Source organism: Lutjanus erythropterus, chromosome 21 (assembly GCF_056507025.1).
Source record: "Lutjanus erythropterus isolate fLutEry1 chromosome 21, fLutEry1.hap2, whole genome shotgun sequence".
NCBI lineage: Eukaryota > Metazoa > Chordata > Actinopteri > Lutjaniformes > Lutjanidae > Lutjanus > Lutjanus erythropterus.
Genome location: NC_139337.1, coordinates 23,329,388 through 23,347,898, shown reverse-complemented (window position 1 = coordinate 23,347,898; position 18,511 = coordinate 23,329,388). Strand labels below are relative to the sequence as shown.

The following is an 18,511-nucleotide window of genomic DNA, read 5'->3' as shown; positions in this document are numbered from 1 at the left end:
ACATGTATTCTTCTCTACTGACCCCAAGGAAATCTAAATAAATTGCTAAATATTGTATGTAAGACAGCTTTTTGTAACCCTTTCTCTCATTAAAAACATCAAAAATTCAGCTGCATTCATTCATCTGTCCACCAACAATGGGTTAAAATGTCAAATAACACCCTAAATAACAAGGTGTGTACAGGATGCACTTCACCATGACCTCGCAGAGGGAGAAAGTCCAGACAAGTTTGGTTTTATTCGATGTTTTCAATAACCGTGTTTATGTGAGGAGTTGAGAAAGATGAAAAGAGAAGTCAGTGATGTTTTTAGAATATTTGTATGTTACTGAAATCTTTGAACTCTACAACAAGCAGTGTCTGTCTTACTTATATCACGCTTTTTAAAATCTAATACAAAATATAAACTACATCTTTCTTCATTATGAGTTTCAAATCTATCTATCTATCTATCTATCTATCTATCTATCTATCTATAAGTAAATGCATATCTATTTTACTAGTCTGTCTGCTGCAAATATTTACAGTATTTTGAAATCAACGAAATATTAGTCAACAATTTAACAGATTTTAAAATGTTTGTACAGTTTCACTATAAATTTAAAAGCTGAGGTGGCTTACTTAGCTTGTTAGCAAGCGTTTAATCTTAATCTAGAAGAGTTTTTTTTTTTTTTTACTTGACTAGGGTCCATGGGTGCAATTAGCAGTTGCAATTAAATGCTAAGATGGCAATTACTGCAACTCTGCTAAGCTAGTTAGCTTCAGCAGTAGTAGTAGTTCAGCATGATTGAAGTCTGCCTCATTTAGGTCTGTTGAATAATTAGGAATTATTTAGATTACCGAGATATCTCTAATAAATTAATCTGCAATTTAGCTACTGGCTACATTTAAAAGTGATTAAGAAGTAGCTAACCACACCAAATTATAAATTCAGCTACAGTCAAAAGCTGAAGCGTTACCGCTACTCTGTTAAGCTTGTTAGCTTTAGCAGGAGTGTCGTTTGCTAGTTTCTTTTTTCATCATGATTTGATTTAGCTGTTGACTCATTTAGTGATTTCAAAGAACTTACAATGTATGTAGCTACTTATTTAATAAATTAATCTACAATTTAATACATTCAAAGATGATTTAAAGGCATAATCACACAAATTCACATGAACTCCACTAGCTAAACCTGAGATGGCAGTTATGTTTAGCTAGCTGTTTTTTTTTTTATCATGATTGGATTTGGATTATGGAACAACAAATTGAACATCTCAATTATTAATACATTAATTTGCATTTAAATATGTGATTAAAGGCAGCTTAATTGTTGTTTTTGTTGTTACTCTGTTAAGCTTGTTAGCTTAAGCAGCAGCAGTGAAACTGGGGTTTTCTCCATTATAATTTAATTTAGCTAATATTATGTGCAATAAAAGTAATTCTAATACGTTCATTTCAATTACAGATTACAACAAGGAAAAAATACATTTATTTCTCCCAATAAATCCCAACAATTTTATATTGTCTGATGGAAATGATACCTTTCTATGGTATAATAATTTTTTATGGCAAAAATTCAGATTTCTGTCTAAATTCAGTTTTGACCAAATATGTATTGCATTTTCGCTTTGTAGGGCAGAATCTCTATAAAATCATTCCACTGAAAACAGGACACATGATTCATGTCAAACAATTGTTTATTACTAACTATGGTACAAATCAATGTGACATACTTGAAGCTTCTTTTTTTTTGGAAATACACAAAGTGCTGCTTAACTGACCAAACAGATATTGCTCTATAGATTAAGTACAGTTTTCAGTCTATAAAAAAATGAAAACCAACCTCTGCAGGCTCTTCAGCTTTGGTTTCGAGTTCTTCGACTATATTAACAAAACGTCAAACCAGTTTGTCTGTGTTAGTAAAATTTCACAAAAGCATTTAAAGGTGATTCACAAATCATCCTAATTGGGTTAAGAGCAACATTACTGTAATCTCCTTTTCCTCTACGTACGCGGGTCTACAGGTCTGTGAAAACTGAGAGGTGAACGTCACAACGGATGAGAAATAATGCAACAATAATATAAAAAACAGATGACCAGAGTCACATGTGGCTCGGGGAGCCACTTCACGAAAATAAAACAATCATGTGTCACATAATAATAAATAAAACACAAGCCTCTCCCTCCACATTGAAGGTGAACATCGACACACACACAGTGCAGAGTAATCATCTTGTCTTTTCTACTGACCTGCTGCTGCTTGTATGGCATTTTGTATGATTCTCACAAGAACAGTACTGAGGTAAACCTTGGATGAACTACTGTACATTTCTACTCTTCAATTCTTTTTTTTATCTCAGATTTTAAAGATTGTCAACATCATGAATCTATTTCTCTGTACAATGTGCATAACTATAGAGCTTTGGTCCAGCATTGAGAAGTTGAGCAAAGGCATAACTCCTTTCTGTGTCTTCTTCTTTTTTTTTTTTTTTTTTTTTTTTTTATCTTTTTGGTTTTGGTTACAGCTTTATTGTTAAGCCTCAGAACAGATCCATATTCTACCTGCAGGAGCCTGCTGCTTTCTCATGTATTCGTCTGGTGGGTGGATGCAGACGTGTAGTTTCTTGGCCAAAGATTTGCCTGAATAAAACATTGCGAGCAACAAAAAACAAACAAACAAACAAACAAACAAAAAAAAAACGCAAAATCTGATTATGAAAATTAAATTAAATAAATAATCAAAATCATATTAAAAAGTCTCTGTGCACCAAAGGAAATGAGATTCTATAGTTGCCTTTTTCTGCAAAACTCACTTTCTTGTTTTAAATTTAAAGCTTCTTCATGTGTTTTCTAACATTTACCAAGTGTGTGTGTGTGTGTGTGTGTGTGTGTGTGTGTGTGTGTGCGTGTGTGTGTGTTTTACAGGCAGTGAAGAAGAACACAGCAGTGCACAGGGGACTGAAAGACTGAGATAACCAATGTGACATGGAAGGACAGATATCGAGCAGACACATGATTCTGAATAAATTGCATCAAATTTCACCTCACTTCAAATTAAGTTCAATCGTTCTGACATGTGACACTTATTCTCAACATTCACCTCTTTTTTTCCCCTTCTTCTTCTTCTGCTGCTTCTTCTCCTGTGAGGGTTTTTATGAAAGCCAAATATTTGTAGTGACGGTCTGGAAACAGCATGTTTAGTACACTGTAATTAATGCAATAAAATGCAAATTCTGATTAAAAAAAAATAACCACAAATACATGAAATCTGTTGAAACGAACCTTTTAAAGCATTTTTTTACTGCAGTAGAAACCAATCAATAGATAAAATGGTTGATTGGAACATCTGTAAACCTTCACTTAGCTGCTTGGAATATCAGAATTGAAAGGAAATGACATTTATCTTAGCAGAAAATCATATTTGAGTTGAAATATTCAGGGTATAAAAACAGCCGAGCTGGAATGGGCTCAGCAGTTTGGTCAGTGGCAACAAAAACAGGCTTCATCCACACATTTACTCAATTTTAGGGCATAATTAAAGGGTTTATCATGTAAAATAATGTGTTTTTTTTGTTATAATGTTAATTTTGGGTTGCCAGGTGAAATTTATCTTCATGTGGTTTGAGTTGAAGCATGCAGTGGGAAATTAGCTTAAAAGAAAATCCGTCCAACACATTTTCTATATCGCCGTGATAAGGAGTTACAGCAGACAGTGTTGCGGCTGTTTGACATGATTTTTTTTTTTTTTTTGTTAAACTCGACCCACAGAGTGAAACACTTTAGAAAAAACGGGGGGAGAAAGCCGTGTGAACAAATAAATAAAAAGGTAAAATCTTCACCAGTCCTTGAGCTGAATTTTATGTGTTCTTTGGCTATCAGGCTTTGGCAACAGAATGACACAGTAGCTCAAAACAAAGCTGCAGTAGACTTGACAGACACTGAAACCCCTCATCATCATCATCATCCTCATCATCATCATCCTCATCATCATGTGAAAGTCCTTGGTTTACTCTCCCTCGGTCCGTCCTCTGAAACAATCTCATGAGATTATTAATAAATACCTGTAAAAGTTGTACAAAGTTACACTGTGACTGAAAATATTTGCAGATGAAACACAAATCAGAGGCAAACAACATTATTATGCAATTGTTTAACAGCAAAGGTAATTTTTTTTTTTTTGTCCAAAAGAGAACTTTATCAGTGTGATTTCAATTCGAAGACAGCGTTTTTCTTTTTTTCATCTTTTTTTTTTAAAGATATTTACATACAAACAATGAAGAAAAAAGTAAGCGAGACAAAGATAAAATGTATACTCAACCTCACACATATAGCTTAGATTTGCCAGTACAAATGTAAAAATTTAGAGCACATTTACATTACAAAATTATTCTTAGTACTCAGATGCAACAGACTTTGGTAAATAGTGTTTTGATTTGGTATGATCTCTTTACTAAATCCCTCCTCGTGGGAACCAAAATTTGGGCGATAGTCTGGTCTGTAAGACCAGAATCTAAAACTCTTTGAAACAGCACACCGTATGTTTTTACATAATTCTCAGATATTAATCTCTTTTTTCATGTTTTTGGTTTTCGCCAAGGTCATTTACATAGCTGTGGTAATCACACTGACAACACATAGTTTTTGTTTGCAAACTCTCAAACTGTCCGTCCGGGTGACTCGGGAACATTTTTCAGTTCTCATTTCAAGATGAGTTCATCCACCTCTGTTGTTTTTAATGGCTGCCACTTTTCCACTCCACTCTTTTTCGGTCGCAGAGCGAGCCCGTTCATTTCGGGAGCTCCTCTAGAGAATCGGTGAGAGGGTCCATGGGTGCAGCCGGGCCGAGGTCGGGCTGTTTCAAACGCTTTATTGTGTTTTTCAAGGCTTGCCTCTTGTTGCAGAACCAGACACGCACCACCTCCCTGTCATAGTTCAGTTTCTCGGCTATTTCCGTCATTTCCTGTCCGGAGGGGTGTGTGTTCTTCTCAAAGTGGCTGTTGAGGATCTCGAGCGCCTGCGGGGTGAAAGAGGTCCTCCGCTTGCGTTTTTTGGAAGGCTCGCTGCCGATAAACTCAGTCAGGTTCTGCATGCCGGATCGGTGGCGGGCTTCAGCCTCGGCCATCCAGCGCTCCAGAACGGGCTTAATCTTCTGGGCGCTTTTAGGGGTGATGTCCAACTTCTCAAACCTGGCAGGATATAAAAGGCCAGGGTTCAGTTTGCCTGTCAGACTGTTACCTATAGTGTTCTCTTGGGCTTCCTGTGGTAGGAAAAAGTGGCTTCTCAGGATGGTGTGTCTGGGGAGAATTGAGAAAAAAGAATCTTACTTAGGTGCCCTGCCAGAACAAGGGATAAGCTGCCTGCCTTTTAGTCTCCTCAACCAGAATGCCACAGGGACTGAGACTAACATCCAGGTACACATCCGAGCCAAACTCCTCTGTATTCTGCACCTGGAAACACCTCAGCTGCAGCAGCTGGAGGTGACGCTTGCCAGCGGTGTGTTAATTTTCTGGCGGAGGCTGTGGTTCTCTGTCCCAAATTGGCAATAGTGGAGCAAGGAGATACTGCCAATGGCTAAAATCAGGTCCAGTTGAACCAAAAACATACCAAACATCTAACTAAATGTTTTAAATGATGTACTTGAAAAAAACAACAACAAAAAAAATCATAAATCAACAGAACAACAAAACAGGAATTACTCCCAAATATCCCATTTCTTTCCCTCAGGTGATAAAAAAACAAAACAAAAAAAATAAAAATCCACTAATGCATGCAGTTAAATATGGCACCATCATTTATTTACACAAAAGAGCTTGAATTATTAATCAAAATGTACATTTAATACATTTTTCAAACTTTTTCGTCCGCTAACAACGTCTCATTTTATATTTAATAAGAATACATTTACACACTCTAATCCTGAAAGTTCCTGCAACTTTACGGCTGCGTGACACATAATTCTGACTTCACATATACTCCGTGTTTTAGCAAGTCACAGTAAGAATGGAGAATGAAGCTTTTTATATATATATATATATAAAAAAACCCACTAAGTTGGCAGCTCAATGACTGTGATGTGCTTTTGACTGTTAAAGGAACAGACACAGTGTGTGTCGAGTTAGAATTAGATGTGATGACGATGATGGTCTCATATATTTACAGAGAAATGACTCCTCTCATGTCTGTAATGCAGGGCTGCAACTAACGATTATTTTAATTGTTGATTAACCTGCAAATTATTTTCTCGATTAACTGACAGTTAATGTTGGTCGTGATCTACTATTTTGCCTTTTCAGAGTGACAGGAAACATGGGAAGAAAGACATGCAATAAAGTTCCAGTTAAACTTGAACCAATGACAGTTGAAACAGTTACTTAGATACGTTTGTTACTAAGAAATCTGGGATGTCGGGATCTCCCAGTAATGCTTCTACTGAAAGAAGTAGTGCTGCACAATTCACTGAAATATCATCAAAATGGTAACATGGCCAAGTGCCATATCCAAATTGCAGAAGCTGCGATTTTTTGATAAAGGAAAAATGTGTGATCAAACATTGTAATGAAGTACTGTAGAGCTGCAGAAAATGCTCTGAACCACAAATCTTGTTCTCCAGATGTAAGAAAACATGTTTGTTTAGTAAAGAGTCCAGGAAATGTCACATCATCATGATTTTAATATTTTTTTTTTCAAGGAAAATTGTAATGCAAAAATTATAACTCCCACTAATGATTATTTTTTTACCACATCGTGCAGCCAGGCAGATATTTACTGCCTGGTTCAAATATCATCCACCATCATCACCACTGGAGTGTACTGCAACACAAGTTAGACAGACTTGTTCCTCTCTGAGTCCTCTCGGATAACTTGCTGATAATTTAAAGAGTGTCTGTGGTTGTTTTAATTGGTTTGTCTATATTTGCAAATTGTTCTTCAGTCTCTCTCTCTTTTGTTTTGTCCTTACTTGATAAGAAATACTAAAAAGGAAGAGGAAATGACAGAAGAGAAGAGGGATGACTTGTAACAGAGGTTCTTGGCAATGTGATGATTGTAGATCAAAACCGTGATCTGAGGCTATCAAAAATCTAATTTTCAGACAATTTTTTGATATAACGTCATTGGCTAGCAGATTGTCGAGTGATGTAATGAACAAGATGGCTGTGCTAACTGGACAAATTACTTCATGTGGGGTGACGTAAACGATGCAAGTGAGTTGTGAGAACTTCAAAAGTGTTATTTTCTGATTATGATTATCTTTTGGCTTGTGTTTACATCGTAAAGTCAGTTTTTAATCACCATTTTGAAACCTGTGCAGTATCGTTAATGCAATATTGTGTTTTAATGGTGTAAATGCATAAAAATCAAAGGCTATTTCAAGTCTGGCTGTAGTCTACAGGGTATTTCAAAATCAAGAAAAAAGACCTCAGTTTAAATTGGATAGTGATTGTGTTAAACAGATCATAATGTTATTTTTCAACAGGTTCGTCAGCCCCTTTCCTCAGCTCCCCAGTGAACATTAATTTATTCCAGAATAAAGGTTAACTAAGTAACTCTGTATCTTAGTAACTAACTGACTAACTTTAAATTTAACAACGGACAATGAAACTGTCATTAAACATCACATGTCTATTAATAGAGGAACTGTTGTTTGTTTTCTGGGACTAAAATGAGCGTGACGTGTGTGAATGCTTTTAGTAAAATAACTCCTGAGCTGACAGCTGTGATGGAAAGACAGCAGAGATCTACCAGGAGTCTCCGCTCTCTGTGGAACAAACAATGCACACAAGACGTTTTTAATGGCGAGGTGAGCGGCTGCAGACAACAGCGGCGAGCGCGAGATGATGCCCATGCATGCATGAACTTCCTCTGTTTCTACACCTCGTTGGTGCTTTCCTGCTTGTCGACAGGCGGTATTATTTATAACCCTCCTCCTAAACAGTGGAAAGAGGAGGGCTCCATACTGCGGGGAATACATTAGTAAATATGAGGAGTCACCAGAGACAGGACATTTCATGGATCAACAGGAAGCGCAGATACTAAAATGAGTTGAGAGCTGCTCAGCTGGGGTATGCACTCCCTCTACTAGTGCATCAGCACGAGAGAGAAATGGCCCTGAATGCACCTCCAGCAGCTCTCTGGCTCTTCTTAAAAGTACCTTAGGAGGCTGCTTAGACATGCTGTGTGTTTAGGCTTACAGTTTCCCTGAAGGTTTACAGTCAGGAACCAGAGAGAGAGAGAGAGAGCTGTGTGAGAGGACTGTGCTTCAAATCAGAGTCAGGGTGACCTAAAATCTACAGTATATCACAATGACCCAAATTACCTCCATAATAATATATATGACAACTATTATTTTTACACATTACCATATATGTCTCCTTTCTCATGCTGGTTTACTGATATGTTTGCGCCATTTAAAGAACTGAACTTCTGGTTAAAACTCACTGATTCATATATTATTGTCTGTTTATAGACTCTTTTTAAATGGGTGATATAATGATAAATACAGTCACACAATATAATTTAAACTGTCATAAACTGTTGTGGATCAATCCTATTAGTATCTCTGGTTGTTACAGGCCATTCCTGGCTGTAAAAATCACTGAACAGGACGTTTTTATGGTAAAATCTTTTTATATGTCTTTGAAATTAATGTGATACATTAAGGTACTTTACTTTGTCAGTTTATCTGTAACTGGACCAGTTATAGAAACATTCATGTCTGGTTATTTCATCCATCAACAATTTCTCAGCTCATTTTATAAATGTACTTTATCAAGATATATATTAATATAATGATTATACAGTATTTTATTCACACTACTCAACCCCGCTGTCAGGCACTGAGAAGTGGCATCAGTTACTTAGATTTCTTACATTTTTCCTCATTTAGATATGAATTTCACTAATTTTAGACTGTAATTTATTAGGTAAAGTTCTTGTAAGGCCACTTCATAATGAGAAAATATTAAACACTGATCAATTTAAGAAGTTTGGCTGCTTTTGTTTAAAAGACAAATGATTTTTAGGGTGTTGCGATACACTGATGATAACTGCGATGTTAAAGAATTATGTTATTAATACACATATGATATTATCATTATGCCTTGTTGGTCAGTTTATCTGGTTGCCTTTTCAATAACCATGCAATGAAATTACAATTTTTGTTCACTTTTCTACTGTCACGGTTAAAGATGCGAGTAACTCCCTACACTCGTATTTTGAGTGCATTTTATTTGCCAGACAAGACACAAACCGCACAACAAACAAAGATAAAGATGAATTTGACAGATAGCATTAAAAAAAATCTTAAATGATCTTAAATTTTTTTGGCCACAACAGTCGTGTGGTGAAAATGTGCGAAAATTTGCAACAGCCCCAGTTCAAGTAGTGTGATAAAAGTACATTTGAGTCTACTGGAGATTCATGACATCAGTTATTTGCTGAAGTTGAGTTACTGCCTGGTCCTAAGTGGTGCGACTGACTGCTTTTATAAGCTGTCTGTATTCCTGGTTTATCATAAAGTTAAAAATGTGGTGAAATGTCTTTTTAAAGTGATGAGCAGGCCCACACAGAATCTGTGACTGAACGATATTGACAAAACCTCGATGGATTTTAAATGAATAGAGATGCTGCTTGTAAAACTGAATGTTAACAAGTACCGTACCAGTTATTTTGTTATTTATGTAGTTGTTTGTTTATGTGTTGAAGTGGTCATTGTTTGGAGATGAATGATTAATGGTTAATGGTTCTGCTAATTAATTTTCGCTCTCTCTGCTCCACAGTGAAACTTGTATTTCAGTGCCCATGTGTCCAACACTCTATGCTGGTTGACTTTTCCAACAAACATTCACACTTTGCTCTCGGTTCTTTTAAGGTATTGTGTGGTATTTTTTATAATAATTATCATATATATTATTTGCTGACTGAACTTATTTGCTGTTGAAAACTTTCCTAAATATTTCCTGATTTAGAGATAAATTCTGCTGCTTTAGATTTTGTTCATTAGATAAGATAAGCTCTTGTAAGGCTTATCTATATTTTTGTAGAAAGACATTTTTATTCTTTACAAAAAAGTGTTTAGTAGGAGGTGATTGTAGGAGATTCATGACTCATGACATCAGTTATTTAATAACGTTGGTTTATAATTATTTTATATGAGTTTATAATCGTGTTTGAAATTCTCAGCAGTGTGAAAACACTGATGAAGGCAAGTTATTAACACTTTTTAACAAAAATCATGTAATAAAAAAGTGAAATGTGTGACAGTTTGTAAATTTTTATCATTATCTTGTCTGTTTTTGTTTTTTTTTTCCAATATTTTTAACTAAGCAAAACAAAATATGATCCCACAGAGGACACAGTGGTACATGATTGGTTTGATGATGCCCTCATGTAATGCCTGTGCCTGTTTAGATAAACTAATAAAGTCCCTGGAAACACACTGAGCAATGAAAGGAGACAAGATGGAGGCATCTGTCAGTGTCTGTTCACTGTCTGGGTTCAGAGCCGGAGCCCCAGAGCTACCGTGACGTCCCGCCGCTCCTCAAACTTCATGTCTATGTTGATGTTAACTAAACCAAAGCATGTGAAGTTTGCCCCTCTACTTAAAACATCAGGATGTCATGTCCAATGTCATACAAACAAAAAAATTGTCTTAACGGCATGAAGAACAGCCCACAGAGTGTTTATTTTTGAAGCTAATGGCTTTTAATGTATGTTATAAATATTTGAATTATTCCCGGCTGTGAATATTTCATGTGTGATTTTAAGACTTTAAACATTAGTCAGAGATGGCTGGGCCTCATAAGAACCCCGGCCCCTGTACTGTTTCACATTTTATCGCCCGTTTGATGTTGATGTGATGAAATTTTTAAAAGTGCGTGGCAACGGCGTGTCACATAAACAGCGCAGGTCATCAGCAAAGCACATGCATCGCACAGGGACATTAAAATTAATACAGGAATGTGAGCTGGAATTTCACTGAGAACGGAGGAGAACGGTTGTCAAAAAGTGAGGCTTTAATTGTGTTAAGCTCTGTGTGTTTTTGGCAAAGAAAAGCCAGAAATTAATCCTTTAATTAGACTTTAGAAAAGACTTCAACATTAACTTCCATTTGCAAACTTTTTAATTAATCTTACTCTTGAAATTCTTTTTTTTTATGTTGTAGAGTAAATGATTGTGCTATTTGTTTCTCTTGTTAAAGTCATATTTGGGCATGATGTGGCCCAATTATTCTCACTTGAAGGGGAAATACGGCTCATTTGGCATCCTCATGCAAAACGTTATTCAAGTGGAAAAACAGGAGGGATGAAACACTGATTGTCTGATTGTCTCATGAATATATAATGCACCATTTATGACTAAACTGTCCTCGTGGCAGCAGTAAAACATGGCAATCTTATTAACAGATCATCGCCGTCAAGCTCTCTCATGTTCAGGCGGAGCAAACGGCAACGGGGCCTTAGAAATTATTAAATGCTTTAAGTGCTTCGTGTAATACTTGTGTATGTATTTTGCATAAGTAACGCACGGCTGTCATGTCAGCGGCTGAGAGGGAAGCGAGAGGAAGATGAGTAAGTACAGACGTGAGAGCTTCATTTGTCAGGGTGGTGATAGTCAATTATGTATTTTAATATCTTAATAACGTCTGTTAAAACATGGGATGAAAAATAGATGGTAGTTATGAGCACCAGACAGCTCAGTGAGGCTGCACCACTTCATCTGACAGAATTAGGACATATTGATCAGAAATAATGAACCCTTTGTTGTTGAGTTTTACCCTCTTTGTTTGTTCTTACCTGCAGATGGCAGACTGGCTGTACGCCGGACCCTCGGCGGCGCTGAGCGCCTGGCCCACCTGAGTCTGTGTCAGGCCCAGGGACAGCCGGCGGATCTTGAATGCTTTGGCGAATTCACGAATCTCCTCCAGGTTGACCCCATCCACCTCGCTGGGGGCGGTCTGCGGGTCTACAATACAACACACACGTCTCATTTTATTAGCCCTCTGCTCCCCCGCCGCTTCCCTCATTTTGAAGAGTGAATGAAGCAAACACCCAGACATATGTGATCATGATCGTCTCTAAACAACTTAAAAAAAATAGTCCTGCTCCGGGTCAGAACTTATTATTTCTCTTTGCCCTTGTGCTGTAAACTGCATGTATCTGAGAGATGTTTTGAAGAATAAATTCATCTGTGGTGTGAATGCAGGCATGTCATGGCTCTGACTTGCAAGTGTAAATCTTTAATCTCACATACAAAAGCAATATGGACAAAACCATACGACAGAGAGCTGCTTAATTCAATAGACGGATAGATCTTGAGCACATAGATACTGTATATCTGTCGTTTTCTTTTATATCTTCAAAATTTTCTGTATGACTTCATGTATTCTAAAGCTAGCACTTTCAAATAAACATTAAATAATGTATAAAGACATTATTTCATCCATCTGACCCTTAGTCCAGACAGTTCAGACCTTCAAACCACCAGCGAGCCTCATGCACAAACAGCTCCACACTCTTTATACAAAGAAACGCTGTTTGTGAATCTCCGCATTTGAGCAGATCTGAAAAACTTCACTGAAGCATTTTGAAGAATTTCCCTGCTAATAAAAAGTGATTTCACATTGTACATCAATGTCAGGTGCCCTGGCATCCTGCTTACTAAAGCAAAGTTTGTGCCTCTGAATTATTCATCTTGGTCATTATCAATGAATTATTAAAGGAATCCTCCAAGCGTATTTAAGCAAAAATCTATGGGGCTGCCATCTCGTTGTGCCTCATAAGTGACGTGTAGCGTATGCGGCGTGCTCCAGACGTGTGAACACACTTGGAAGATGAGGGACTAGAGACTCCCGGCTAAATGGGAGGGATGAGCACTCACAGCTTCGGGTCCCATCATCTCCACATTGATGAGCATCTCTTCATCATTCCCAGCAGAGTCTATTTACTCAGTGGTTTGAAAGACTAATGGTACTCTCGAGCGGCGCTGCTCAACTGCTCTAAACTCTGGATCCATATTTGTCTTTAAACATTAAATCACAACCCAAACATGACTTAAGCTTTAAACTCCTCTAATTTATTTTGCAATAATGAACGGCGGAGTAAAGCTTTCACCAAATAAACAGAAGAGTGAATAAAATGTTTTAAAAGCCAAATTAAAAAAACACTGAAACAATGAAGACAAATCAATCAAGCTACTTTTCTTTACAACAATAAAACACTAATAATTGCAACAGAACAATAACAAGTTAAATACTCAATTTCTCTGCTGAAAAGGAAAATGAGAAAAACCTTCATAAATTACAGACAAGGCTTGTCTATTGTGCTACGTGGCGGGACTGTCTGTCCTCCGCTTAAGGTAAAATAGTTTTTCTTTCTGTTGAAATGTTCAGAATTCACCTGAATTAAATTAAATGATGATGGAGTTCATAGCTGTGGCCTATGAGTGGAGAACCAGGAGGAAGAGAAGTTAAAAAATGTGACCGGGAAAAGTGAACTGTCCCTCAGGTTTGAGACTTTATTTACACCTGGTGTCAACATGTGATCTGTTAGGATGTCCACGCAAATAATGAATTCAGCTTAATGGTTAAGAATGATTCTGTTTGAAAAGGATGGATGAAATGGATTTTATCTGAAATATGCTTTAATAAATATCTAAACAAATTATAATTATATTATTATTTCACAGAGTAATTGATTATTGTTTAGAAACTGTCAATATTATTCAAACTCCAGAGTCAAAAGTTTATACACAGTTTGCCCTGGACTAATCAAAGTCATTATTATTACAAATATTAGGCTGTAATACTGATTAGGCTCGTAATGAGTTAGATGTTGAATTTCTTGTCTTATTTCTTCACTTATTTATCAAACTGTAGTCATAAATAGCCTGGTTTTCCAGCACTTCATAACAGGCTAGAAGTCAAACTCAAGTCACCACTGGTTATTTGTGCAGTGTTTCACTTGATGTAGCCAATAAGAAATCACAATCTCAACTGGTGTCTAAAAATCATATTGACAGGAAAGAGGCAGAGGAGGAAAAAGGTGACAGCAGCTGGGGCAGGGAGAGCGGGGCATCAAGGCCACTGTGGCATGAAGCCAAACTGAGGGGACACGGCGGCCATGACCATGAAGGGCCAACATGAACTTCCTGCCCTGGTGAATACATTTACTGAATACGAGTAGTCTGCTACACTGTGATCCCATATGGATTAGTGGGCATCAATACTTTTTTAAAGGGGAGACTTTCTAGCAGCTGGTACTTCTTATTTTTGTGTAGCTTGAGCTAGCAGGCAGAGGCTACGTGAAAATAATATGACAAAGCAGTTGCTCTCAGTGATGAACCAAGAGACAATTTTCATGGTTTTGGTTCACTATCACAGTTTTCACTCTACCTGCTCAACACCAAACAGCTGACAGACAAAGTTAGCAGCGAGCTGATGAATACAGACACAATTATCTTTCTCAGAAGTGGGTGGAGACCAAAAACTGAGCTAAAAGAGAGTGAATACTGGACTCACATTTGCCACGTGGCCAGTAACACGACTCTACTAAATCACTGCATGTTTATGCCAGGGAAGCAAGAGTCAGATTTCAAACCCAACACTGTAAGCTAACCACAGTCAGTCATGCTTGATATGACTGTACAGACTGAAATACACTGAAAGGGCGATTATACAGAACCATAACTTCGCCTGCAGACATAAGCGAGTAGTCTGTTGTTCAATGCATTACCATGAAGGTGTTAAATTGTGCTAATTTGTCAAAACTTAAGACTAACGTGGCTAAACCATGGCAGCCTTGTGAAAAAGCTAACATTAATAATTAATAGAGGGGAAACTTCCTCACTGTGGCATCCCAGTTGGCTGATTTGATCACATTTTGATCACAGTAAGTTCTGGATGCATTCACACGTGCATTAACATATAATTTTCCATATCCAGACAGAATATCCACACTCAGATTTCGTGTTGTTGCCAGGTGTAAATAAGTAAGTGCCACTGAGCAAGACACTTTAACCTCTGTTTTGTTCCAGTGCAGCTGCTCACTGGAAACCAACAGAAGACAGTGGTTGGAGTGGTGAGATGAATGCTAAGTAGAATTTTGCTGGAAAACAGTTTGTATGCTCAGCTGACTTTCTCTGGATAAATAAACGTAAAAATAAAAACAACCTCGGGCAAAATACTGCTGACATTCTTCTCCCTGATTGACATTTTCCCATCTGATTATTTCAAATAACAGTAACAGACATTCTCTGTTTTTTAATCTGTTTCTCGCACTTTGTTTGTGGCCAGTGAATGCAATGACATTTCATCTTCTCTTCTCTGCAGACGACTCTGATTCTGTCATGGGATTTTGCTTTCTGTATGTATGCTGTAAGTGATATTGAAAGGAAGTGATATGACTCATACTCAGCATAAAGCATTAATTCTATTTACCTCAGAACTGAACCACAATGATTTTGTGCAGACTCAGAAATGTTTATAAGATATTTTCCAGGCTACAAGTGAACACAAACTAAACACAGTGTCTACAACAAGTTGATCAATGGCGACTTGGTTTTTTATTAAATTCAGTGGCATTGTAGCTGCCTTTGAAATGAGTTTACATGGAGTTTAGGGGAATGGACTCTGACAAATGAAATTTATCTGAATAAAACAGAGTTTTTAAAGGCAATAGCTGCATGCTGACAGGCTGTGGCCCAGTGATTTATAAGGCTCTGCCACAGGCCCCCGCATTGGGAGAATGAAACTTATGTTCATTATACATAACACACGCCACTTTAGATTGTCTAATAAACCAAAGAATTGACAGTCAGGAAAAAAATAAAACAATCGTAGGAGGCGGGGATCAGTCAAAAGCTGTCCACACTGAGAGTAACGCAGCCACAATACTAAGCATTCACCATACTGAATCTTTAGATCTAAATTACAAAGATATATTTTTATTCTCTTGCCTTCTGTGGTATCGAGTCATGCAGATAGTTTTGGTTTTATTTGCTGAGATGTTTTTCCTCCTCCTCAATACAATGAAGGTCAGTTGAATTACATTTATGGTGCCCAAGAGGAGAGAGAGAGAGAGAGAGAGAGAGAGAGAGAGAGAGAGAGAGAGAGAGAGAGAGATCTACACACCAAAAAGCTCCAGTTTACAGGACGGTTATTTGTGTGTAACTGCTGAAGCAGTCTGAGGAGCAGCTCAAAGACAAATAAACTTCCTTTTTACATCATCATGACATCGGGAGCTTTTTGGTGTGTGGATCTCTCTCTCTCTCTCTCTCTCTCTCTCTCTCTCTACATCAGGTGTTTTGTCAACCAGCACCCATCCCATTTGATGTCTTTTTCATTATCTTTTCATTTGTGGTGCCTAAAACATTCACACATAAAAATGATTGTTGTGTGTATTTTTAATAACCGGATAATAAATAAAAAAAAATACAGTCACTTAATCCAGTATTGTCTAATTTTCTGGAGAAAGAAAGTTGATTGTTGAGTCTCATTCCAGGTCTTTAGGTTCACGGCTTGGGTCCCGACACCAACCAAAAGCATGAATGATGAGATTCAACACTCAACTATCTTTCTCCAGAATCACTTACAGCACCTTTAAAGTAATGAAAGACCAGGGAAGTAAGAAACTTTAAAGCAATTTCTAATAAAAAAAAAAATCACTGCTCTAATATGAAGAAAAAATGATAATTGATTAGAAAATGCTATTTGCAGTCTGGGAATATATATTTTTGTATTGTCAACAAAGCCCATAAAAAGTTCAAAACCAGCAATGAATTCACCCTTGTGAGCACTGCCTACGTAGCCATTTCATGATATAGCTTATTCCTTTGGGCTACAAGACTCCGTAGAAAACTGATATATCTCCTCTTTCCACTTGAATTGTGCACTGAATTACACAAGATGATTTCATAATTCGTAAAGATAAGAAAGTACCATTTAGTTTGTGTGAAACCGCTCAGTGAATGACATCTCTTGTCTTGTACAAAACGAGACATGGCCGTCACCTTGGCACATTTCACCTCATTCCTCCAGAAAAACTCATAAAATAGGTGAAACTACCAATCTAGCCATGTTGAGAGCCGCAGCTATATAAAAAAGGAGTTAGTTAGTTCCATAAAAGTTAGCATGCAAGATCGAGTTTGGTGACTTTTGGGTGTGTAGTGTATTTTCACAGTCTTATACTTCAACAGTGAAAAGACCAACTATGACTTTCTTCACTTGTGAAATTATCTTTTAAACTCACAAACATCATATGTGTACTTCATGGCACAATTCAAATGGGATGAAAAAATTATTTGTCTCTCGCTGTTAGCTACAGTGCATATTTGTTCTGAAATAAAGTCCCATGGTGCTCCACTGAAATCAATCTCACATAAACAATCCTGCTGTAAATACTTGAGGACCAAATGTGTATTAATCCACAGCTAAAATTGGTCCCCAACAAACACATTATCTCCTCCTGTTTTGATAACATTTACTAAAACCTACAGCTACAAGCTGTTCTAGAAAATTACACTTTGATTTCACCCTTTAATGCAGATTCGCTGTCATACCAAACCTACAAGAGACAGTAAATTTTATTCTGTGTGTTTGAAGGCATGTTGTGTTTTTGTGAGCTGTGTCGAACACTTACTGCTGACCAGCTGCCCCACGCTGAGAGCCGAGGAAGAGGAGGAGGTGGAGGAGGAGGAAGAGGCCTGGTGGAGAGGACTCTGTCTGTGGGGCATGTGGAGCAGGTTGGGCTGAGACGATGCAGGGCCTGTCTGACCCTGCTGCTGGACACACAAACAAACAGAGCTGATACAATATATTGACAGCAGAAAAACATCTATTATTCCCTCCACAATAATCATCATTTACAGTAATCATGCCATTATGACGATCAGGCTGTGATATTAAATCTAATCAACCAATCAACAGCTATTAAATTAGCCCCTTAGAAGCTGAATATAATGAGATTTACCTTGTACCGGATGATGGATAAATGTTAATGACTGCCTGCAGTATTTAGACTGACAGAGCAGAATATAGTGTCAATAGTCTGCTCAATAGACTACAGCAGTCAGTGGTTTACTACTGCAGGAGTCAACTGAGGTGCTTCACTGTCTCTGAGCTTTACAATCGCTCCTCTGCAGAAAATCAACTGAGTTAAAAAAAAAACAAAAACAAAAACTCTTTGTGACAATTAGAGTCTCCTCTCTCGTCATCAGAGCAGAGAGGATGCTAATAATGGCAGCCTGAACGTGAAATAAAAACATGTGGACACAGCAGTCCCCGTATCAAACATAATTCATGATCCACACGCTACGTGCTCTGATGGTGAGAAAACGATGTATTTTCATGTTTTATGCACATTTGAATTGCTTTTACAAGATCAAGATGGTACGTCGTCACTTTTAAAGTGAAAAGCTGTCTCTGCTGTAAGCTGGGGCCGGCTTCTCCTCTCCTTCTTTGCAATTAATTATTTTCTCTGTGGCATGTGTTTGTTTGGATGGTGGGGGGTGTCAACAGCGATGCACACACTGTCAGG

At 37.4% G+C, this 18,511-nt stretch overlaps 1 protein-coding gene across 3 annotated transcripts in view; it reads right to left on the bottom strand.

The window, feature by feature from the left end:
- Nucleotides 1–1,660: 1,660 nt before the first annotated feature.
- The window catches only part of pou6f2 (POU class 6 homeobox 2), an 88,626-nt gene continuing 71,775 nt past the window's right edge, over nucleotides 1,661–18,511 (bottom strand). For 2 of the 3 annotated variants that reach the window (XM_084747675.1, XM_084747676.1), the window contains exons 8-10: nucleotides 17,615–17,756; nucleotides 11,774–11,942; nucleotides 1,661–5,275 (exon numbers count right to left, since the gene is read on the bottom strand). In XM_084747675.1, coding sequence (XP_084603801.1) covers nucleotides 4,768–5,275; nucleotides 11,774–11,942; nucleotides 17,615–17,756 — 819 coding nt within the window. In that variant the 3' untranslated portion in view covers nucleotides 1,661–4,767. The remainder of the gene's footprint in view (nucleotides 5,276–11,773; nucleotides 11,943–17,614; nucleotides 17,757–18,511) is intronic. The other variant, XM_084747677.1, reaches the window with a different exon arrangement.